The 26787-nt window shown below is 36.2% G+C and overlaps 1 protein-coding gene across 1 annotated transcript in view; it reads right to left on the bottom strand.

Annotated features, from left to right (window-relative positions):
• ZNF385D (zinc finger protein 385D) overlaps positions 1-26787 on the bottom strand; it is a 386843-nt gene that overhangs the window by 47911 nt on the left and 312145 nt on the right. Inside the window, exon 6 of the mRNA XM_035894054.1 lies at positions 14639-14801. Within this exon, the coding sequence (XP_035749947.1) occupies positions 14639-14801 (163 nt within the window). The remainder of the gene's footprint in view (positions 1-14638; positions 14802-26787) is intronic.

The raw sequence follows: 26787 nt of genomic DNA, 5'->3' as shown, positions 1-26787 counted from the left end.
AGAATGTTTGTTCATATATGAATAATTTGGGGTATCAGTTTCATTATTCTGACACCAGTCAACCATTCGGTACCACAGAGATGCATCTTTTTTCCACATCTACTCTGTATAACTTCAAACGAAATTCAGTTGCTGGAAGCATGGCCTCTCAAGTGATGATCACACCTAAAGTTAAATTAAATTTAAAAATGTCTTAAACTGGCTGTCCAATGATCAAATATTTAAATCTCCTAAGGCTTCTTATGGTCAATTTATGAACTTTATTGCCAATACTTCAAATATTACACTCCAGTAGTTCAGATATTCAGGTCAGATGGCAAAAAAACTCCATTAAAATAAAAGAAATAATAATTAATTCTTCAAACCAGGAGTTGAAGCAATTAGTAATATATTAGGTTAACTATAAATACTGAAAATAAGTATATGTCTTTGCTCAGTTCACATAATCAGAGATATGTTTAAAAAAAAAACCAACAACAACAAAAAATTTTACAGACCCCCATCAAAGGTACCACAGAACTTCCTTACTTTGGTAAAATATGAAATCTTGTCTCTCAATTCAGAGATTGCGCAAGTATGTAGTAATGACCTTGAAAAAGATAAGCATGTTCTTCAAAATAGTACTGAAGAACTGATTAGGCAGAAGGGTGGGCTCAGCCACTGGAAAGCGCTCCCTGCCAACCATAAAGCCAGTGTACGCACAATAGCTGTAGCTCAGAGTATGATGACACGCTACTAAAGGAAGATAAATGCACTCCCAAATATATAAAGCTAGAAATGTCAGCAATATATCTCATGAGTTCCATAATGACAGCCATCTTGATTAGATACAGTGTCCACAGTAGCTGATGAAGAGAAAAACACTAAGTTTAAAGTAGCACAGCTCCATGCAAGAGCAGAAAAGAGAGAAACTGTTCTTTACAGCTTTCTGGTTTGGGTTTTGGATTTGTTTGAGTTTGGTTTTTTTGGATTGTCTGTTTGTTTGCTTGCGGGTTGGGTTTTTTTTTTTTTTGCATAAACAGTGGTCAGTAACAAACTGAATAAAATAATACAGGCAGAGATTGAGGATAATAGAAAATGATCTATTCTGGATGAACCAGATTAGTATCCACACCACTTCGATTATCTTTTTTCCTCTGCATCATTGTTTTTCTCCTGAGTATTCTCATTTCAAGGGTTTACTCTGAAATGTCCTAGAAAGTGTCCTGCATTTTTTAAAAATCTCTTTATACTACTACAAAGACTATTACCTGAAGAAAACAATGAGACAGACTTGCAGTCACAGATGGTCCTCCCAAACTATTACTGATCAACAAAACTGTAGCACAAAGTGCTACAGTGTTGACAACCACACTGTTAATGCTAATTAGTAGGAGTAGGATAATTCAAAATTCCATTAATTTTCTTCCTTTGTTTAAAGTTAGCTAGGAATTGTTAAAAACTTAAAACAAAATGACAGTAGGAGATAGTTATGAAGCAGACTTCACAGCTGTGATAAGAGGACAACCAGGGACCTTGACTTGAAGTGAGTCAAACCATTGGATAATTAAAAGGCAGCCCAGTAACAACTCAGCATTTGTGAACAGCCATCAGAGTGGACAGCTTGAAGACTCCCCTGGCGTAGGAAAAACAGAACTATAAACAAGAATCTCAAATTTTCGTGCAGTGAAACACATGTGAAAAATTCTCAACAACAAAAAAGTGACAATTAAAGGATTACATTTCCAGTAGCAGGCTGGGTAATCTTCCTTTAAATTTACCCACACTAGTTACATACCATTAGGTAGTGAGAATATTCAGACACTTTGTTATATGCTTTATAAACAATTCAGTGAGCCTTAAATGGGTGACCTGACCTTGACTGAAGAAGGCATTCAGGTATCTGCTAAAAATGTGAAAGGGAGATGCAGCCCCTGTACAAGTGGAAGTTGGCCCCCCAAATCTGTCAGGGCAGGGGTTTTGCCGGTACAAACTTTATGTCTACTCCACTAGTTTCCATGTTGGTCTTCTGCTCATCAGGGGCGTAATTCACCTTCTCCACTCATCAGTTCAGTTATCACGCTCACTGTTGATACCTGGAGCAGAAGCTGCAGGACCCATGACACAACACGTACCTCAGGATGGCAAACTACAGTGAGAAAACAGCAGGAGAAATTAAAGCCCTTTTAGTTCCTCCTCTTCATCTTGGTATATCAGTATCTGACTATCCAAGTATCCAGGTAATTTGCATGAATTTATCTACCTTTAAACAAAAACAGCTACCTGACTTGTGCTTCCAGAAAAAAATTCTTGTAGATGGATTAGCATGTGTGGATTTTCATGAGGGAAGTGTTAGTCATAAGCTTATTGCCACAAAGGTTAATTGTTGTTGGGTTTAAAGTTCCCATTTCTTAGCAGTTTGAAAGAAAAGAGCTGATTCACATTAGGAGATACCGCCACCCACGCTACTGATTTTGCATAGAAGCTTTCCCCAAGTGGCATGCTCCCAGGGGCTGTGAGCATTGGCACTCCTGTGCACACACATACTAGAGGTGTCCCCACTAATGATCTGTTAAATTGTGCCCCACTAATGATCTATTAAATTGTGCTGCTGAAGCTCACTTACACTAACCCTTCTCCAAACCATTGCCCTTCCCCTGTGTCTGGTGGTGTAACAAGGAACTAGCAACTAGGAAGCATGTGCAGGAAAAGCATGGCCAGGTTGTTTGGCAAGATCTGGCATGTATTTCAAGTTCCCTATGTATTGCCATCGATGTTGGTTTATTAAGGGCAACTACCGCAAGCAAATTCGATAGATGGCTGAAGTGGGTAATCTGTTGATGCAACTTTCAGATGGATCTGCTAAGACGATGCTAGAAACTTGCAGCTATTAAACCAGCAGAGCAGAAAATGAACCAGAAATAGTAAAAAGTAAAATGCAGCAAAGGAAGGGATTAAAACTGCATGGCAGCTGTCTCAGGACTCCTGTGATAAGGCGAATGAACTAAAGAGTTCATTCGAGTGCTCTAATGTAAGAAAATGGCTATTTGCAAGCAGAAATGAGATAATTTGAAAAGTGTGATAAAAAAAGTCTGATTTTTTTAAGTTTGCATTCTCTGCAATAGTTAGCTGGAAACATGGGTTACCAAAAGTAGTGGTACTACCCATGCTTTGATCAGTGCAGATCTACCAGATTAACTAAATAAATCCTTCTGAATCTCCTAAAATGCTTATTACAGGGCTTAAAACTAATCACAGGTGGAATGAGGAAATGGAAACAGTACTAAATTCCAACTGAAAGAAGTAGGAAGAATACTTGGAAGTATGCAACTTGGGAATTAAAAATATTAATTTTAATTTTCACTCAATTCAAATTCTAGCAATGACAGAAAAAGAAAATAATAAAGCAGGTATAATAATAGAAAGAAATTAGTCTTTCAGAGAAATAAAACATCTTTCATTATCTGGCATCAATTTTGTGACATAAGTAATGACACTGAGAGAGGGTACAGGCAGCTTTGCACCATAAAGCCTTTGTCTATCCAGACAAATCTATACAAGCAATTATAATTTTCTAGGGTTTTATTTAATCAAGCACTATTCACTTGTCCAGTCCTGTACAAAACGCAGAAAGATAAAATATTATGACCTAGGGAGGACATACTTCAAGAATCAGTTCTTGAGGTTTGAAAATGCATGTTGTTTGACCAAAGTCAAATGAATTGGTCTCATGTTTAAATTTAAGTACTATTAAAATTGGCCACATAAAGGACTTCGTTACAGAACACCTCAAATGTATAATACACAGGATCTGCAGTCTCCAGACAGCAAGGACACTTTTTCTGGGAGGAGTCAGGAGACAAATTATATATTTGAAGCCAGAAAAAAATACATATGTACACAGTTTTCTCTGACATACAACAGAACACTGCCCAGAGGACTTCCATTAATAATTCCTGAGTCAAACCTAACAGCTTTGGCCAAATGAGTATGAGAATCCCACATGAGATTTTGTATATGATATATAGTACTTCTCAGTGTTAAAAGGGTTTTGTCTTGACTGTGGAATGAAGCTAACTATTTTCCACTTGCAGTCTTTGGATACTGCCACACCTCCCAACTACTAGGAGTTGGTTTACTGTTAGATTGCTGTTTTCATGCAAATTTTATATAGACTGTAATCAAAAGACTGCTTACATTCTCTTTGATCAAGTAAATACTGATGTTGAATGCATCTATCTCATTAGGCCTTTCACAACTAAACCATTCTTAAATAATTGTATTAGATCTTCCCTAACTTTCCACTCAATTTGATGATAATCTTTGGAAAAAACCAGATAATATAGTTCATTCATAGCAATAAAAGTAACAAAAACCTTTACATTCTTCCATTATCTGCAAAAAAAAGCTTTTTCACAAGGCTTTCTGGAAACATCACTACACCGGTGGTTCCTGTGTAGCTGATATTTAACCATGTACTCCCAAGTAATCTTCATCTTTACATGAAGTTCCCCAACTTTTCAATAAATTCTTTATTGTTCTTTCCTGAGAACCATACTTTTTTTTTTTTTGTATTATAAGCATTTGATTCACTTTATTACTTGCCCAGAACTCTTGTTGTCGTGCCATTTGCAATATGTAATGACTTTATAATTCCTTGCAGGTAACTGATGACATAAGGTTAGACTGGAGTTAAGACCTTACTCCGAGAGGATTTGACTGGAATATTTCTACATCAACTTGTACCTCGTGATTGCATTCCAAGGTCTATAATTAGCAGGCTTAAATACACTTAATATGTTCCATATTCATCCTGTATCATTCTAGTATCTTTAGATAATTTTTAACCTCTGCGCATTTTAGAGCTGTGCAAACACAAAGCATCAGCACGCTTATCCTTTATCAATCAAATATGTAATCTCATAAAAACAATTTTAGGTAGGAAAGTCTAACTTTCTTTCAATTCATATTCATTGTCATTATATTTATTTTTCCCAAGAATGGTGTCAGGCTGATAGACCTATAAATACTTGACTCATCCCGTTTACCTTTTGTGAATACTGACACAACATTATCTTTCTTCTAGTCCTCTGGATAGTGTCTACAATGTACAGAAAAACATAACAGTTTATCCAGAAAGCTCTATATCTGCTTCTTTTAAAACTTTCATATGCAACTTTTCCTGATCTGTGTCTAATTTAGTACTTGTGGTTAAATACACTTAAAGTTACCATTAGCATGGAAAGCATTTAAACATCAATGTTATCATCAAGTTTACGTAAGTAAGCTGGTTTTTCCCCTTCTCAGATCAAATCTATAAGACAGGGTTCCTTGGTTCCTATTACTCTTAAAAGTGCCTTTTTATTTCCCTTGATGAGCTTATATTTATTCTTGTATCCATTCGTTTCCTATAATAATATTCTGTAGTTCTTCATTTCTAATTTACTGATTTCTAAATTCTAGCTCCTTTGATACTAATTCCACTATGACATGCCATAAACCAAGAGTTTTGATACTGGGAGGCTGCTATTTGATGTATCACAGTGGAGTACAGAACGCACAAAGATGAAATGAGAAATACAGAATAATTCTTCAAGATGTTTGAAATATTATATGGATTTTGAGAATAAGAGACTCTTAACATACCTATTCTAAAGTTATAGGTGTCGCCTGCCTGAACTACCTATAAGCAAGCCATTTAGTACATGGAAAACTACATTAAATCTAAGCAGCACGGAGTTCAGGTGCATGAAGACCAACCGCATGTTTGCTTTCCTTCTCAAAGAGAGATGGCAGTCATAGCTATGCTTTGTCTCAAGATAACTTGCTGTTTTCTCGTGCTCAGGATACCTTACTAAGCCTAAGCAACCTGGTCCAGTGGAAGGTGTCTCTGCCCATAGCAGGGGGGCTGGAACTACATGATCTTCAAAGTCCCTTCCAACCCAAACCATTCTATGATTCTATCTGAGAGCATTGGACTGAGAACTTTCTGCACCATTCCCAATTAGTCCATGAACTGACAAAATAAACAATTATGTAATAGTAACAGGTTTCTGAAACTAACGGTTTACACTAAAAACTTGAAAGAGGATCTAGGACTGCAATAATTTTTTTTTTATAAATCCCCATGGTTAGAACTACGGAGGCTTCAGACCCATCCTACTGCTAGTGTCAATGCCATTCCTAACAGAACAATAAAATTCATCATGAGAATGAGTCATTAAGCCCATACATGCTACAGTGCTTGATTTAGTTTTTAGAGCAATACTGATGAATAACTGATAAACAGATATCTGATAGACAGAAGATTACTCCCAAGATTTCTAGTAGTTACTCCTATGGGCATGCAGAAACCAAGCTGACATTTCCCTGAGGTACTATGGAAGACCCTATTTAATATTTCAATAGAAAATGCTTTTCAGAGCTAGGAACAATACCATTGTTAGTACTGGATTTTCACACTGATTCAATAGGCTGATACAGATGTTGTGACTGACAGCAGTTTCTATCTGCAGGATTATTCAAGCATAAAATTGTTGTCAAGGCAATCCCAATCAAAAGCAGCTGGGTCCAGAGAAAACACATGGTGTTCATATGACGAAGCTCTCAGCGTATGTAGATGCAAGCTAAGAAAGATTTTATTGCACATTCATGATCAATTGGGGCACACATAAATTACTGTAATTTTTATATCGCCATTTAGCTACACTCTGAAAGAAAGAAAAAGCCCTAGTTCTACACAGAGATCAAAAGAGAAGCTATTGTCTTCCAAATTACCATCGAGCTCTAATGCAAAATTTGTACAACAGTCTGTGGAATGCTGATAACATTTTGTGCTGCAGTTAGCTACAGATTGTCTGAACTACAGAAAAGTCAAAGCATAGGTGATTTAAAGTGAAAGATGAGCACGGTTAAATTTTATTGGTTTGGGCTGAATTTTCCAAGTATGCGATTAAGAGAACTGATAGCTGTGAATCAGTAAACTCTAATTTCCAAGCAAACAACAAGAGAATCAGAAAATAAGAACATCTCTTTCTGACTATAGTTTCTTTTAAAGATTTTACATTCAAATAAAAGAAAAAGTTGAACTTTCAGAATTGGGTGATTGAAAAATGGGCCATGAAGTCCTACAGCTGTCTCTGAAATCCATCTGTATTGTGCTAATAACCAAGCAATTACTCCTCATTTATTATTTGACACTTGCAACTTTGGAATGCTCCACCCAAAATATCTCAAACAAGTTAGTATGAAGTAAAAATCCTTACAAATTCAAGCTTCAAGCTGTTACATTGACTTGTAAAGAAAATCAATTTACAACCAGGATCTCACAAGCCTAAACCCAGAATTAGCCTGTTAATTCTTCTGTGCCCTAAGCAATGGTGAAATGATTTAAAGAAATCACACTTTATGATATAATAAAGCATATGGAAACAAAACAACTAAGTTATACAAGCAAACTGTACTGAATTGTCTTCTTAGATTAAACATCCCTAATATAAAAATTACATATACAAGGGTATCCACAGCCTAAGCTGTACCAGCAAATTGCAAACTGACTGGGATCATACAGTAAATTGTTTCGGCACCCACCAGCAGATTTTGAATAGTATTAAATACTATTTTGAATTTTAAATACAGCTGATATTTGTATCATTAGTAGAAATAGAATTTATTTTTGCTACAAAAGATTACAAGAAAATCTGCTGTCTATAAAAATGCTAATAAATAGGCAGCGGCACTTTAATTAAATATATGTTAATGTCATAAATACAGCAGTATGTCTTCCTCAGCTTTCCTTAAGAAAGGAAAAGTTAGGGTGGTTTGCCATTAAGAACAAAGGGTTATACAAAGAACTCAATGAGTAAATGATAAAATAGGGTGGCTACACGAAGCAACACCAGAAATAATCCAATAATTGTTAATATATGGAAGCCCTCATAAACCTTAAAGCCTAGCCATTACCAAATGTATGTTTATAATAAAAACCCCCAAAATAAACTCAAAAGAATGCCAGGGTGATAAAATGAAAGTGGAAATAAAAGGAAAGCAGAGATAAGAGGAAACTGATTTTCATTTTCAAATGGGAGCTCCTTTCCATCACAGGTTCTGGAGCTGAACCAAGAACTGCACAAATACATCTATATACAGAGCTAACATACACATGGCTTTGACTATCTAAGTGATAAAAGAAAGAAAGCAAGGTGTGCTAATCTATGATATTGGAGGAAATAACAGTTACATACCTGTCTGGAACAGAGAAGGGCAAATATTGCAAACATGCAGAAACATATTCATATAAATACATTCAAATAATATTTCTTCATATTCACAGGCATTTTTTATACTTTTTCTCAGGTCTTCACCATTCACCTGATTTATTACAGATGTTTACTTTAGAATAAGGTTAATTGTGCCCTAGACTTCATTGGCATGATTTCCTCTCACACTAAGGAGAAGCCAATGCAATTAGCATCAATATGTATGTCTATAGTTGGCCAAAGAAACTCAACCTGGCCTCTCAATGGGTATTATGTTTAATAACCTCCCTCATATAGTCAATAAACCCAAAAGTACAGATGAACAGTCTAAGCAGTTCAGTAGATTTCATTCTGTTAATACTCCTTGCATTTGAATCTGAGTTCTCCATCTCAGTAATGGCATAAGACATCCTACACACCACACAACACCTTATCGCTACTCCCTAAATATCTACAGACCAACTTCAGCTCCAGTGCAAGCTGATGTTAAGGCAACAGATCTTCATTAGCTTTTACTCCCAGTATCTGTAGACTGTTGAAACATGCCACAGCAGCGCAGTTAAAGGTAGCAAGGGTGACAAAATGCACTATGAAATTATTAGAAAAGGCTCAATAGGCAAAGATAACACAGTATATAACAGGGCATGAAGTACACTTAAAAAGAATAAAACAGGTCTGAAAATAACCCCCCTGAATTTGTCACGTATTTTAACAGAAAGACATAAACAATTTAAAGTGCAAGAGAAGGAGCTCTGCACTTCGGTCAGGTCTCATCAATGATCTTTCTTTTTAAATTTTAAATGTATGTAAAATACATTTTATAACAGTAATGCATGTTACATAAATTCAGTGTGATTTGCCTGATGGAAATTGGTGCAAACATATTAAAGCCATGCATTAGCAGAATTTAGAGTTTTGAATAAGTCTTACTCATTTCCATTTTAGTTCTTTTCTTTGATCTTATTCTAATTTTTTTCTTACAGTTTCTTAGTTCTCATTTTTACAAAAAGACACAAAGGGTAATAGAAAAAATGCTGGATGGACTGCCAGGCTCAAAGGGTTGTGGTCACCAACACAAAGTTGGAGGCCAGTCACTAGTGGAGTCCTCCAGGAATTGATATTGGTGCCAATATTGTTTAAAGTCTTCATTAATGACCCAGACAATGGGACACAGTGCACTCTCAGCAAGTTTGCTGCTGATGAAAACCTGGGAGGAGTGCCTGGTACACCAGATGGGTGTGTTGCCATTCAGAGGGACAGGGACAGGCTGCAGAACTGGGACAACAGAAGTCCCTTGAAGTTCAATGAAGGGAAACGCAAAAGTCCCACAACTGGGAAGCAATAAAGCTACACACCAGTCTGGGTTGGGGGCTGACTGTCTGGAAAGCAGCTTTGTGGAGAAGGACCTGGGATCCTGGTGGACACCACTTGAAACACAAGCCAGCAGTGTGTGTAAATACCTGATGGGGTCAGCAGCAGGGAGTAAAATTTAAGACAGAGCCAGGGACTCTTTTCAGTGGTGCCCAGTGACAGGACAAGACACAACAGGCACAAACTGAAATACAGGAAATGGGACTTAAATACAAGAAAAAAAACCCTAACTTTACTCTTTTTTACCCTGAGGGTGGTCAAACACTAGAATGGATTGCCCAGCAAAAGGTTGTGAAGATATTCAAAACTCAGCTGAAAACGATACTGAGCATCATGCTCTAGCTGACTCTGCTTTGACCTGTAGGGGTGGTCTTGCTAGTCTCCAGATGTCCTTTTCGAGATCCCTTCACAGAACCTCAAAAATGTTGTGATCCTGCGGCTGCGAAACTTCAACAGATCTTCCTGAACCTCTCTATTTCATGCCATCTTTCTTTCTTCCTCTTTTGAAGTTTACCCTGACTTACCACAACATTTCTGATTTCTTTCTCCTCCTGCCTTCCTTTTTTATGCCCAAGACCTTGACAGGCTGACTGCTGTCTCCCACTCCACCTGCTCTCCATTTCAGAATTATCCCAGCTGGACTGAAATTGTTATTTCAGGAGCAAGTTTCATCTGCTGACCATAAATATCCTATCACTTCTTAAAGAAAAAGAAAACCCAAAAGGACTGGAAAGGGGTAGCTCAATAAAAATTTTCCCACAGAGAAGAATTTTCATATGTGCCAGTGAAAGGAAAATAAGAGAATTTGTGCTTTCTCCCATGCTGTTACCCACACATATGTTCAGAATCTGGAAAAAATCCTCCTCCTTTTCATTCTAATCCATCCTTCAGTGTTCTCATTTCTTGTGATGCCTTTATCACTTGAACGTGTTTATGCTATTGCTCTTTCAAAATGCCTACCTATTACATTAACAGGGTCTATCTCCCTAAGCTGTCTCTCATCTTATGTGTGGACTGTAAGCTTTTTAGGACAGGTGCCAGTATTTTGCTCTCTGACAGCATGGGGGTCTCTTAGCTGTTAAGACTGTCCTAATGATAGAAGATCTTGTCTGTGCCTTGGCCTGGATACACATTTTTTCTGTTCATTACATTTTTCTCTGGTTTTAAGAGCTGCTCATTGCATTTAAGTACAAAGGATTTAAGACATAATGTATAACATTCAAAAGCAACATTAAAGACTTTGCCATAGTGATGGGTCCCAATGATATGTTTTTCCCCCTTGGAAGGTCTACTCCTTCTTCTCCATTGATAACAAATGATCTAACTCATGATGAATAAAGAAATATCTAATAATACACCCAAAATAGCCCAATTCTTCAAGACCTAATTTGTGATAATGTCACGGAGAGTCCTTTTTAACTTCAGATAGCTTTGGAAAAAATCAATATTTAGACATATGCAACAACTATAGGGATATCATTTTACATGGATATAATCTTGGACACTCACTCTAGACTCAAAAAATCCAAGTATGGGATAATGACTTTACTGGATAGGACATATAGTTAGGAAGACAGAACACAGCCTATCTACATATATTCTGAAAGGTGTTCCTAAAGTATCTGTCCTTACAGCCAAAGTGAAGGTGTGAAGCATCTTTATGAGGAAAATATGCCCTGGCAGAAAGGAGGGGCAATTTGTAAAGCTATCAAGGATGTTTAACATATGTCAGGGAATTTCTATGCATGTTTGTTAATATATGGTGAAAATATGAATTTTTATTGTCACCCCTGAATTAGAAAATCAAGAATCTCACCAGTATATTACCAAAAATTCCGCTTATCTTTGAAATGGTCACGCTTTCTGTTTTTCTATCCTGAGTGACTACAGGTATCAAACAATAAATGGTAAATACAGATGAAAGAAGGATGTTAAATAAAAGAACTGGTAAGAAAATGCCCACATGTTGAGAATGGCATTGTCCGTTACGTGACTGCCAACATAACTCTTCATTATATTTCATTCCCCCAAAGATTTCTCAAGTTCAAGCCTTCTAATAATTCTAAAAGTTTGTTTAGAAGGGTAAAAAAAAAATAGCAACTTTCACAGAATGAGCAAAATGACCCCATATTTTATGTTTTCTCCTTAACACATAGTTTAGCCACCAGGAATCATTTATGAAAGGTTTTAAGGAGTCTGCTTACATTGTGGGCTGCAGTCTCCATTATTTATTGCAATAACACATGCTGGCACCAGGTCTGACAAAATAGTTCCAGAAGAAGCAACATAACAAATTGCTGCTTTAGGTCTTGAATCAGTTTGTATACTGTGTGGTCTTTTTCATAATCTTCATTGCATAGCACTGCAGATTTCCTGATGACATTTTGTTTGCTGGAGCTGCTAAGGGTACACAGAACCAGTGAACTGAAGTCCTGACCAATGTGCTGTGACTGACATGTAATTCACCATTTAACCACTGCTGTACATGATATATTGGAGGTGATATGAACATGACCCTATCGTCGGTGTATTTGGGATCAGGTATTAATCTTCAGCAGAGAGCTTTAAAATACAGTAGAAAAAGCTTTTCTTCCAAATGATCACAAGTGCAGGGACTTAGTAATAGAACTTATTTCTAGTTACAAAAGATTAATTAATGAATTATATTCATCAGTACAACTATCCCGTCAGAACTGCATATTACTATCAGAATATTTGACTTTTACAGAGATCATTTATAAATGTGCAAACTCACACAGTGCAGCATATTCTGATGTTATCCTGGCTTTCTGGAATCATTTTGCCCTTAAAAGTTCTATCAAGCAAATATAAGACACAGAACAGCTGGAAAGGAAATAAGATCCGATATATGAAAAATTTTAACTTGTCAGGTTTAGCAGAAAATTTCATCCTTTTGGCTACCCCAAATTTTTTTCCTTTTTTTTTCTCCTGCTATGCATACATGCTTGATTCTACAAAGGATAAATTACACCAAGGATGCTATTCTACTGCCAGTCACATCAGTGCTGACCTTTAATCACAATAATTTGGCCACCTTTCTTTAAATGCCACTGGCTAAATAGGGCTTTTGCCAGCAGTTGAATATGGCTCTCAGTATTTTGTGAAATTGTCAGATTTTGGGCTGTTTGCCAATTAACATCAATATGTGTCTTTTAGAATGCCATTCAGGTCAATAATTCTACCATAGAATACATATATATACACATGTACATACATATATGTAGGCACGCATTCTATGAAATTAATCCAGGAAGTCATAAACAATGTGTAAACCTGAGGAAACTCCTGCATAGGCCATTGCTTTTGTGTGCAACTAGATTTCTGATGTTTTTTACTTATGCCAATATAAATACTGATTTGTACTACTGACCTTGGATACAAGACAGTTCATATATCTTGTCAGGGATCTAATTCAAAGCCTGATGGAAAGACTCAGACTGGTTTTAAGGCACCTTGGAAAATCCTTCAAACTTATACAGTATAAGATACAAGTTTTTGCATAATACACTTTAAAGCTTAAAGAGGTCCATTTTTTCTTCAGTTATTTTCTCCAAACACTAGATCATAGTTTGTAAACAATAAATCATTATTTCCATATAACATACCCCCTTTCTGTTCTGAACATGCCAACGGGTAACAGCAGGCAAAACTCTTAAATTTATTTGTATGTTTAGAAACACATACATTTTTATAAATAACTTTTTGACATTGTTCCTATTCTCCCACGCTTCATTTCTTTCATCATAGAAACAAAAATACTTGGAATATTTTCCTTCTTTCTTTCTTCCTTTCTTTCTTTCTTTACTTTTGGTAACAAACATGAATATAATGTAACAATTGTTTTTTAAAGCCATCCCATTATAATTAGGATATAAACCTCCATAAAAACATATGCTGTCTACAAAAAAGGGCTATGACAAAGAGCTATACATATATAGAGAGAGATAGACATAGAGATATCTGTCTTTAACAAATATAGCAAAGATGTATCTTAAGGTAAGTACTACACATGTCTGCAAGGTACTTTTTTTATTATACTATAACTGGCTAGTGCACATCCATTTACAATGCTAAACTTACTGCATCAGAAGTGGTTCCAATTGAGCAGTTTCCAGCATCAGTAGAAAGTTGTCTGTTGTTTCACAGCTTTGGCTTTTTTGCCGTGGCTGGTTTTGGCTTGTTTGGGGAAGGGGGGTTGATTATGACAAAATATGCAAACTGTATCCCTTCATACACAAGAACAGTCATACCTTGTGAGATACGAGACTACCCTTCAGTGAACTTACAACCTTCCTTCAGAATTTCCAGTACAATAGCCACGTATTTAAAATGCAAGCTTAATCAAATCCTGTTGACTTTACCAAATACTCAGATAGATTTTACTTGCAAAGGAGTACCTTTTACCCACACAAAAATTTAAAGGATATTATTTCAGTCTGAGGACTCATTTAAGCAGAATAATTGGCATCAATAGCACTTACCTGATTGTGTGGAATAGAAGTTACACAGCTATTTTCCAGCTCAAAACCATGCAATAGCCGTTTTAAAAAAATAATGCAATGTTTGAAATTTATGAAAATTAGGTTTTTACTAACAACACTTTTGGAAGAGGCTTCTAGACACAAGCAGTGCAATTTGCTACATTGTTTCTGGTTAAAAGAAATGTGCCATATGTAATTGCTCATAGAGAGATACTGCATACAGACTAGAAAGTTTCGATCAGTTGATAGGTAACAGTTTAGCCACTATAAAAATTAATCAAGTCATGAGTATTGCATTCTGTCCTAAAAGAATGGCAAGCCTCTTTTCTCTAAGAGAAATCAGTTACATGACTATCATACTCTCACCAGCCTACTGAAAGGACTAAAAGAAATCAACACCACACAGAAAGATGGATCGAGCATGAATCAATGTGGCAAGCACATAACCAAACAGACATGGAATTAAACAAGAAAACAAGAAAAAAAAAAAACCAAAACAAACAAAACCAACAAAGATTGTCGCTTAACCTGTTTTGTCAGAGCTGGTATTGATGGTATTGGTAGTGATGGAAGTGAAGGTAGTCTTTGCGCTGTCCTTGGTAGTAACAGATTTCTGCTTATTTTTCATGGCTTCCAGTGCTTTGAGCTTCTTGGCATGTTTAGTGCCTTTGTAGTGGGCCGCAGCCTGGCTCTACAAAGGAGAACAAAATGAACCATGCAATCAGGCTCATTTCTAAACTGGCATTCTCTGTATTAGCACAAATACAGACTACCTTTCAATAATGGGTACCATTCACATTATCCAAGTAGTGACCAAACAGAAAATTGTATTTAGAATGATGCTTGGAAAACAATGGAAAAAATACTCAAGCAACCCCAATTCGATAAATACAGTATATTACTGTTTAAGAGTATATTACTTTCGGACCAAAATAAGCTTGTTGTAGTCTACCATGCTACCGTTAGTTTTTCTATCAAGACTTTGCTTTTGCATTTAAAAAAAAAAAAAAAAAATTCTCAGGCAACGGGGAGGATGGCACTGTCCTCCCAGTAGCTGTGCACTTTTCCAGTTTCTCTTTAAAACTAGAAATTTTGTCAAAGCTTCCTTCGAAGAACAGTTTACTTTTAACAGCGGTATCAGGAAATTCTCAACAAAAACTGACAGTAAAAAACAAACCAAAAAACCCCCTCAAACCAAAACCAAAGCCCCAACAAAAGAAAGCAAACCATAAAACACTCTCTTGAAAGCCCATCACCAAAGATTTAACTAAATCTGAGGCAGACATACAATTAGCTGGCTTTCTTAGAAAGAAAAGGATTACTTTTGTCCACCTGCTACAAAAGGTAGTGTTTGAAATTCAAAGCTAGGAGCATCCTTTCAAAGGAGAAAGCTCACACAAATCCTGTCACAGTCTGAAATATATTTTGGCAAATGATATTATTAAGCTAAAATGGTTTTGTATGTGCATTGCTATTAAGATTTATTATTCTAAGAGTTACTACTAATTTTTCTTAATTTGTGTTGCACATATATTTTAAGAATAGTATTTAAAGTATAAGAATAAACCTTATACAAAACCCACTTGAATTAGTTTGAATATTCAGAATTTATTCCTTCTCTAATTATTCAAACTCTTATAAGATAATCTTCCAGCTAATAAGTTAACAACCTGAAAAATTCCTTATATTATTATTGCTGACCTTCAAACTTTATTGAAAGCAACTCCTTTCTTACTTGGAAGAGAAATTACTATGACTCTAGAAAATTAGTCAAAATTTAGCTACTACAGAATTGAACAAATCAAAAGCAACTATGCTGGGTGAGCCCAAGGACCCACAAAGGTCACTGTTTTGCTTCTGGTATGAAACAATAGCAGATACTTAGAACATGAAAGAAAAGTAAATGCTTTCTATTGTGGAATCAGAAGAAGAAAAAACCACTGTATGTAATTTAGTGGCTACAAACTCAAAGGATCAAAAGGATAAAATGACACAGTCACTCAACTCACTAAGCCACTCATGCAGGTAGAAGAATCCTGCATTAGCTAGCATCTGTTAGTCATTAGCCCTTTATTTAATGTTATTTAATGTGCTAAATTTTGGAGAGAGAGGAAGTTCTAGTGAATATCACAGTAAGAGTGTATATTAATTAATCTTGAAATTTATGACTTTCAGCTTTCATGAAAAGTCATGATTCCTTCCAGCTGCCTGAGATTTGAGAAGCTCAAGGTGAGTAGAAAAGAACCGAGAGACCTTTTCTAAACCAATAAACACATATGTGTGTGTGTGTGTATATGTGCATAGATACATACACATGCATACGCTCTTGTTTTATATCGAGATGCATCATTCAGTTTGGTTGAAAAGCCAGTTTCTCTATACCTAAAATAATGTAAATACTGTGTTAGGTACCCTTATTGAAAGAACACTGGACAGTGAAGTTATTAATTAGAAACAACTTGAACAGAAACAGCACAATCATGCACCTTTTACAATTCCCAACACATAACATTGAGACATACTGTAAGCCAAATACAAACAGTCAAAAGATGTTAATTATTGTTAAACTGAAGGACCAGTGTCAAGTTATGATGATGTATTAAAAATGACATTATACAGTACAACCTCATGTTGCTATCATGTCGACTATTTTTACAGTTTCTAGTCAAATTTAATTATCAGTCAGCTCCAGATTCTGACTGCACTTGTTTTCCTTCACTAATAGTGTCATTCTTCAGCTATCAGAAAGGTAGTCAGAACATGGTCCTTAATACTGAATTATGAATGTTGATATTAGTTTGATACACAGCTCAACTTTCTTCACAGAATTGTTGGTGGAGCACTCCAGGTTTGTGTCTATTGCATCCATAGTTCTCTTCCCTCCAAATTCTCACAGCTCCACAAACCTCAACTCAAGCAGAGCGTTGGCTGCATAGGAATATACAATGAGGCCCTATGTAGAAATTCGTGACCTTTTCAGTGTTATGAAATATATGAATGAAATTGCTCCAAAGTAGAAACACATTGCTCAAATTTACAAGTACAATGGCTGCTAAGCAGGGTTGTCCATTACTCACTTCCCAGATAGCTGCCAGTTTACCCAGCCTCTACTTAAAGAAGATCTTTATGCCTTTTTTATTTCAAAGTTTAAATCTCCATACTCTGTGGGGACATGAAGCCATCTGAGCTTGTTTCAATATAACTGTAGCTGGCATGTTAATGGTAGTTCTACATGAGAGCAGACAGATTGCTCCTAAGCATTTAACCAGCTCCAAATTAGCTTATGCTGAACTTTTACAACTGAACTGGAACCCTAAAAAAAAAAAAAAAAAAATTTAAATTTTCTTTCCCTGCAAGAATAAGATGGAGAAAATGGAAAAATATCCATAAATAACTTTTCAGCACAGCAACATAAAATATGGTACCTCACTGAATCATTTCCTGCAGCCGTAAGAGAACTGAAATAAACCTCACTGCTTAAATGGCATTTACTTGTAGCTCATAAAACTCATTACTTAAATGATTCTTACTTGTAGGTTAAATACAAAAATAAGATAGATCATAAAATGCAATTATTCCCAACATTCATGCAGAATTAAGAAACACTGAGAGAGAGCAGAAGAGTGAAAGAAAAGTTAGTCCTACTTTTTGGTACCAACCATGATGCTTAACTGAGTGAAGAGACTGTAACCCTTCAGTAGGGTGAGAAGGGGACTTCTTCTGTAACACTTCAGAGTTCAATAGTTGCAAAGCCAAAGAAGATAATATATACATGTTTATATATTACCTTATCAAGTTGTGCTACAAGTTGTGCTCAGACAAGTTATGAGCAGAGGTTACAGGTGAAACCCTACACCTAGAGAAGCTGAAGGCAATCAAGGGAGAATTTCCCTTTCCATGTTTTGTAAAGGCGTACTGATTTTTATAATTGCTCGTCTTGATGGAAGCCAGTCCCCTTAAAGAAACAACTGTTCGATCTAAAATCAGATGTTCTCTGAAATGAAAGAGATTCAGGACAATCCTAAAGGAAAATTTCCCTATTATTAGAGAACACTTTGTAATCATAGTCAATGAAAAGATCCCATTGGAAGGATACCTTAAGAAAGAGATTACTTTCTTCTTTCACCATATTTTCCAAGTTTGCTTCTCACGTCTTAGTTTCCATGTTTGATACACAGAATTAACCCTAGCAGGGTGAAGACAAGTCACTGCCAGCTAACGTGTGACCCAGTCAAGCTATGATGAAGCATAAGAAATATGTCAATAACCACTGGTGCAACATTACAGTGAACTTTAAGAAGCTATAACCATTCTTGAAAAAGATGTCTAACAAGAAAGAAAAAGGTAGATTGTTACTTCGTATCTGAAGTTGAAAACTCAAGGATTCTTAACTAAATTTTGAGGGCTCTGATCCTGCAAATTGCATGTAGACAAACTTTGGTCTATGAGAATAACTTCAAGGAAATGGCAAGATGTCTAAATATCAAATCACTTTTCAAGGCTATTTGTAATGAATTCCTACCTAGTTGAGCAGTACAAGTCAGTTTAAGCATCTCTTTTCCAAAACAAATAATTTCCTTGGTTTCCATATATTTATCTTGAATTATTAGGGACCTTTCTAATCCTTACATTTTGTAACCTTCCAAAATTGTTAGAATATAAAAAATGTATTTGTCTATATAAACATTTGTTGTGTGTATACATATATATATTATAAACATGCAGACATACACATATCATAACGGAATAAAAAATTCTATATGCTGGTGTGAGCAGTTAGAAATAACAGCCATAGTGTCCAAACTCAGTTGTATTTTCTTTCCTTAAGTGCAATATTGTACCACAATTATCATAAGGATATCATATTACCAAGCAAATCGCAATGTGGAAAATACAATGAGAAAGACGAAATATTTTAAACAATACAGAAAGTATTCTCTTACAATTACAGCCATCATATCTACATGGAAGTCTTCAAAATAAGTTTGTCTGCCTGACTAATGTGCTTCAGTGAATCATATGTCTTCTCACTTATGTTCTTTAGGCATTGGTCCAACAAAAACAATGTGCTTAATTTTGTGCACTGAGACAAAAAAGGGTCTCCTCCTATACTCAGAGTTTTCAACTCAGCAGCACTGCATTTTCTATCTTTTCCATATCTCTCCTGGTCCTTCTCATATTACCAATCTTCTTACAGATTGTTTTCGCACCTCAGTCATTCCTTCCAGGCAATACCTTCATAATAAAAGGCAGCTCAAAGAAAAGAACTACTTAAAAAAAAGTCTAGTTCCACTGATTCTTTTTCACAAAAATTCAGTTCAATTATCTTGTATTATGTCTTTCTCATTTCACAATACATTTTGAAAGATGTCCATTGTGGAGAGTGCTCTGTTCCATGTTGTCATCTGGCCAATTAATAGCAAGGCTGCTGTCTGTCTGCACCCTTAGAAAGCCCCAAACAAGGGCTGAGTGCTGAAAAGTCCTTTTTGTCTATCTCAGATTTCAGTAGCTCATGTCATGTCTTTGTTTTTACCAGCTACTGGATGCTACCATCACCTCTACTGTTATTCCCAGTAGCAACTTTGGCTAATACATCAGCAACTGATGTCAGGATCCTCCAGACCAAAAAGCTCTACAAACAAAAAATTAGTTTCCTGGTTCAACCAATACTGTCAGTGAGCTGGGCACATATGGAAAGCAGTAACGCACATCACAGAAGCCAAGAGGGCTTCTGTCTTTTGGTGAAGTCAGGGAAATTGTTTATGAGATGCCTATGCTACACATTGTCTTAATCTCTGAGTACAGAATACTTTCTTGAAGTTGGGCTGTCAATAAGTACTTCAAATATAATTTTATATCTGTTCTAAGTACACAAGAAAGTGATAAAAATCAAAAGATCTTTTCATTTTTGGAACAAGTATCATATTTTTTTCTAATGACTCCAAAGTTGCCGGTCCAGTCTGATTGACCAGCCTGGCCAGTCAGTGATGAGAGCACTGAGCTTGGAGGAGGTAGCAGTATGCAGCTGAGACATCTGTGTACTACCAGGTACGTGCTATTTACATAACCTGAGGTGATCTCTATGGAACCTCTGCAGTAAGTAAATGGAAGAAATTTACAGAGGAAAGTCTAACAGCCTTGAGATGCCAACAGTTGGTTCTGCCTAGGGCAGGACTTCTACCATGAGCCACACCTGATAAAATGAGAGAAGGATTGTACAGTCTTTTGTACTGAGATGTATTGACTCTTTTTAGTAGGTAAGCTTTTATTTGAGGCTATTTTAAAATTTCAAAAACGACTTCTTACAAGGCCTACTGTTTTGTTTGCCCAGTGAGTACACGCAGGAAATTCAGGACTACTCAAAAATCCTGTGCTTACTTTCCAGAAAACAGAGGAACTCCACAGACTTCAGCAGAGTGACACAGACTCACAGTACAAGAGAAAACAAGCCAAGTACCTGTGCAAGCCTTTGCAGAGTAGGAGATTAAGTGAAGACATATAATGTAATTTTTAAAGGTGATGTCAACACAATGACATGTTTCATATTGAACAAGAAGAGTATCCTGATTTCTGCCTGATATATACAAACTCAATCTGCAGTCAATTATAGTGCAGATAAATGTTGCTTGTCGTCATTTCTTCCTTCTGCTAAGCTTACCTTTATCTTCTGAATTGTGTCATTTCAATTTTTTGTGCACTCTATCATCAACACCAGTCTGTAATACAGAGCCAGAGATCTAATTACATTATTGACTCAGTTATAACTGTGGTATAAAATGCCAAGGACATGTGTAATATGACTTCTTTCAGATATTCTCTGAGAGAAGGCTTTTGCCCCCTAAACTATAACTGATCAATTTGCCCCTTTCTCTAAAGCCAAATACACAATAACAGAGCAAGTACTAAAAAGGACCTTTCTGTAGAAAAGAAAACATTTCTCCATTATTAAGGCAGAATAAAATAAATGCCCCAGCATGTTAATTCACAGGTATTTAATTTTCTCTTTCCATGGAAAGAAAAATTTTCTGTTCCCTCTTCTCCTTCATAAAGCATTTATTCAATACATTCATGAATGTACCCTGAGACTCAAGGATCAGAGCAAATGGGTGCTTTCTGAGCTCGCTAGCTCCTATGCATTAACAAAGCTGCTCCATCCCACTCCCTGTGCTTGGGCTCCTTCCAGGGCCATTTATATAATGGTGAGAGACCGCACCTGGCAAGAGTCTGCATCACCTTGTGAGAGATTGGCATCAACCCCATTCTTATGGTAAAATCATCCATCCTATAATAAAATAAAATATTTTCATTATGGAAAGGAAAAGCTATTTTATACTGGTCAGATGCAGAAGGTAAAAATTTCCTACTTAATATTGCTTGCCCCATAACACAGTATCTTTATGACCATGCATCTGCTTGTACTGTAGGCTGCCATTGAGTGTGGCATTACCTGAAACTATCTAAGCAAGATACAAAAAAAATGCCTAGGTATAACACTCTTCACACTGCATTCCAAGCAGACATAGACAGCATCAAAATATATATACTGAAGGAATGATAGCTCAAGTAATCAATCACTTCCCATACCTGGCATTTTTCTTTTAAGGACACCACTACTTCATGCAGCACAACAAAAGTTCATTGCATGTTGAAATTCAATAACCAGACTATTTGCTTTATCATCTATTTTATCCTTTTTGTTAAGGCAGATCAGTTTTAAACTCGTTTTGACAAGGTTATCAAGTTCTGGACTCTGGAAGTTTTTACATACTGACTTCCATAGTAACAGTTGTTGCTTTTTGGGGAGCTCATTTGATAGGGATATGAAACATGCTCTTTTGAAAACTGCTATAATCAATGAAATTAACTTTAACATTTAATTTCATCTTTACTGTATTAATCGGCAGCATCATTTATTTCCCCATGGTAAATCTTATTGTAGTGAAAGTTTCAAGAGAATATTAAACTTATTCAATTTTTTTCATTCAGATTAACCAAGTGATTAATCTCAGATTAATTTTAGCATGAGACAGAAGAAGGTTAATCTATACACAGTGCTATGTGCTACTCATGATAAAATAAACCACGTATTTATTCAGCTTAGTAAATATAACATATGTCTTCCAGTTCTGAATTTGGAACTGACATATTCGGAACTGAGAACTTGAGCAAATGATATATGCCACTATAATTTTGTAAGAATGTAACCTGGCTTCCCTCCACTAGCAGGAGACATACCCACACATCTTTTATTCATTGTGTTAATTACGACCTTTTGAATAATAAGTCAATAATGACAATCCTAAAAGTGGAACCTGACATATGATCTATGAAACAAAGAAAACAAGCTCACCATGATACAATATGGTTGTGATTTACTTAATAATGAGTTTAATAATGTAAATGTAATTCAATGTTCAGGTTATACACAAACAATACTTGCTTAAAAACAACGGATGCTGTTGAATTTAAAATAACTACTTTAAAGACAGTAATTTTCTGAATAGTGTTGACAAGTTCAGTGTCTTTTCTGATGTCATCTGAAAAATAGCAGTGGTGTGTATGTAGCCAACAGCTTTTTGAATCTCAGTTTGTCACAGTTCACAACAGCTAATGGGAGTCAAGATTGTACTCATACACTTGCCTGCCCAGAGCTTCAGTTCATTTAGAAACTTTACACTGACTGAGCACAAACCACTCGATTCCCTCTGCATCCAGCTTGTGAACTGATAACTAAAGAAAGTTGAGTGGGTGGGTTTAGCATAGCTCGTCTGAGTGTTTTCACCTGGTTTCTGTTGCCAAGGAAACCGTATTTACCTGTTTACATTCATAACGGCAATCTCATTGAATTCTGAGTTTCAGATTTTTTTTACTGAATCAAACCATCAGGGAAGAATAGTGGCAAGCCAGACACAAAGATACTACAAGAAATCTTACAGACAACAGGAAAAGCTTAAAAAGTGCATATTTAAATTCCTATTAATTCAGTACCATTTTAACTTTATATTTGAAATTACAAACATGTTAATACAACTTGCATGTACAAAACCATAAAAGAGAGTACATGGAGATACTTCCACTGTGCTCTTAAGTACAGTCTTAATACTTTTATTGGAATTACTGTTTTTAATACTATAGTTATTAGAAGTTTTCCAAATTTCAAGTTTGTCTTCAGAAAAATGTTTATTCAACTTTCTGATTCTTATACTCAAATATAGTTACACAATTTTTTCATTTTGGATTTTCAATTTCTATTTCAATAGTTATTTTAAGATAAATCTTTCCTGTGTCCTTTAGATTAGCTCCTACTCACAAGCAGAAATTCAACACTCACAAATAAGAAATGTAAATGCTCAAATTTCCCGATCCCAGCTCTGTTTTATGTGGACTTGGCAGTAGTTAGTTCTTCCCAGGTTAAATCTCTAGCCTCCTTGCAGAAGGCTGTAAGTATATGTAAAATATTATGCGAGCTTTTCCACTGTGAAAAGCTTCCACAGCTGCAGAAAGATTGATAATTTAAGGCTAGGACTAAGATGGAAGAGTTTACAGATTCTTTCATTCTCCTCATATTCCAAGAGGAATCCAAGCCTTCCAGGTGCAGAAACATCCATGGAGAGGCAATGTGTTTTCTCGGAATAAAAGAACGCTCAGCCCACTAGTTCCTGACTCATTTAGACAAATTTTGTTCCTTTAAAAGAGTCCTGTGCCAGTGGTTTGCTTAAAAAGTCCTACTGTAGGTTTATCCACAGGACTTCGCTCTTTGGGAGGAAATATATGTTACACGAAAAAGAGAGAGGAAGAAACAAATTTAAATGAATAAATACTGTTTCCTACTGAAAAACCCCAAGTGAATTATGTTTTATATAAGGAATTAATATTAATCGAAGATAAATGCCTAAGTGGTGATAAAAACTAGTGGCATGCCATGGAAGCAGATTTGCATTAAAAACTAGTTTTATCTAAACAATTATCCAAGAAGAAAGTATTTTGAGAAAAACAATAAAAATATCCAGAAGGAACAAAGGTTTATGAGGCATAGGAAAACTTGAAGAATGGTCAGACTACAGTTCTATTTATGCCTTTACATAATTTTGTTGCTTTCTCCTTGCTTCCACTCATTTTTGGGTAACTCTGTGAACACATTCAGAGCCTCAGTGAAGTCCACGACATGCTGTGTATACCTACAAGGTTTGCCAGCACATGAGTTCTACCAACTATCATGGGATCAGAGCCTTAGTACTTTGAATAACCTCCTTTAGGCATACATAGTGCACACAGACCTACTTGCAATGCTAGTTAGTTATTAAATCAATTGTTTGTTCTTAAAGTAATACATATACGGGGATAGAATGAATTGTTCCAGAAGCTGTGCAGACTGAAAAATTTGGTTTATTTACTAACACAAGGAGGTGGTTGTACTATCATCAATACAGAACAGGCAAAAATATCTTCCAGTACAAAGTTGGCAGGTGAGCATCTTTCACTCCTTTAAGCTGTTAGGTTCTATGTAAGAAGCCATGGCTAGGGATACAAAGCAGTACATAAAACTTAATAAGAATATTCTGACATCAATTACTCTTTACACTGCAGTTGTGTTTTGTCTCCTTCCGACAAACCTTTGTTCCCTCTACCTCGAATTACATTGACCAAACCCAAATACTTACTGAAGCTAGAAGAAACTGGCTGCAATTCTACACACCTTACTGGACAAAAGCAGCCGCTCTGAAATCAACAGGACATTTTATATGCTGAAGTGTTATAGGATCAGCCCCTAAGGGATGCTCTATATTTCAGGTTCAGTCACATTGGCTTTTACATTTCTCATCTCCTTTAGTCAAGCACAGGTTATCAGGTTCAAAACTGGCACAGCTATATGAAATTGTATGGTGTGTAATATAAAAAAGGTCAAACTAGACAGGTATAAAAGCCCTTTCTGATTTTAAAACGTTAAGACATCATTTCATGTTTTAGATTTGTTTGGGCAGAGATTATTGAAAGAATGACATTTCCAAATGGTGCTGAAATTTAATGCTGGGACTCCAAACTCCTTGGAGCAGGCAAATCCCTTCATAAGTCTTCACAATATTTATTAACATGTTTATACTCATTTATTGCTCTTCATTGGTTTTATGCTGTTCTTTCTTTTGTTATTGCTCAGTACTGATTCCTATCAATCTATGGTAACTGTAACTCAAAGGAATGGAAAAAACCCCCAAACAACTTCTCACATCTCAAAATTAAGAATTACAGAGATCTGATATATATAAATTAGTATGATCAAGTCAGTAACATTTAACATTTTTCCATTCATGTCCACCAAACATTGGAATACTCCTGAAGTGATTAAGAAACACTGTAGTTTAATAAGAGAAGGTTAATTTAACCTTGCAGGTATGACCTTAACAACTGAAGAAATGCTGACAATTCACACAACACTTCTATGAAATGAAAGACTTTATTTCTGTTTCCTTTTTATAAAATTTTAGCCATGGACACTTCATGACATTAGTAACCAAGAAGAGATTATACTATTAGAACTAATGAGGTATTAAAATACCTCAATGAATAATGAAGAATATCCAGGTTTCCTCTTCCTTCTATCCTTTAAAAATAATTTATTTATCAGTTGCCACTTCCACAAGCGGATGTATAAAAGCATACTGTTCTTAAACAGCAGGCTGAAGCCCCTTTCAAAGTTTTGTACTGAGCTGCGAGTTCAGAGCAAAGCATTCCTCTCTAGACTTCTGAAGAAAAAGAAAATGTCAGGGGGTGAAACATGGTAAGTTTATACATAGCATTTGTAGTAAAAAGGATCTCCTGAAGAAGTCTGCACATGGGACATGCAAATACGGCACGATGAGACCCAGCGGGGCTAAGGAAAAGCTAATGTGTCCACCCTGGTGTCCTGGTTTTGGCTGGGATAGAGTTAATTTTCTTCCTAGTAGCTGGTACAGTGCTGTCTTTTGGATTTAGTGTGAGAAGAATGTTGATAACACACTGATTTTTAGCTGTTCCTAAGTAGTGCTTATGCTAATTAAGGACTTTTCATCTTCCCATGCTCTGCCAGGTGCGCAAGAAGCTGGGAGGGGGCACAGCCAGGATAGCTGACCCCAGCTGGCTAGAGGGGTGTTCCAGACCATGATGTCATGCTTGGGGGGAGTTGACCAGGTAGGGGGGGACAACTGCAATCGCTGCTCAGGGATGGGATGGGCATCAGTCGGTGGGTGGTGAGCAATTGCTTTGTGCATCACTTGTAGATTATCTGTTACTAATAGTATTATTATTACTAATACTATTTTACTTCATTTTATTTCCATTATTAAACTGTTCTTATCTCAACCCATGGGTTTTCTCTTCCAGTTTTCTCCCCCATCCCACCGGGAGGGGGGAGTGAGTGAGCAGCTGCGTGGTGCTTAGTTGCTGGCTGGAGTTAAACTACGACACCTGGTCCCTACAAAATTACTTTTGGAACACTGGTTTCTGTAGAAAGTTGTAGAGATTTCTGAATCCTCTTTGCATAAAATGAAAATAAGAATCTTTAACTTCACCTCCAATGATGAACTGAAATTGTGAAAAGCTCTCAGTTTACACCCACAGCATCTCGCTGCTGTGGTAATTCCCAGTATACCTCAGTATGCTTTGCAGCACCCCAACCTTACACGATGGAGGACATCCTGCTG

This window comes from Egretta garzetta, unplaced genomic scaffold (assembly GCF_000687185.1).
Source record: "Egretta garzetta isolate BGI_Z169 unplaced genomic scaffold, ASM68718v1 scaffold94, whole genome shotgun sequence".
In the NCBI taxonomy this organism is placed as follows: Eukaryota; Metazoa; Chordata; class Aves; order Pelecaniformes; family Ardeidae; genus Egretta; species Egretta garzetta.
This window is presented reverse-complemented; position numbering and strand designations above follow the sequence as displayed.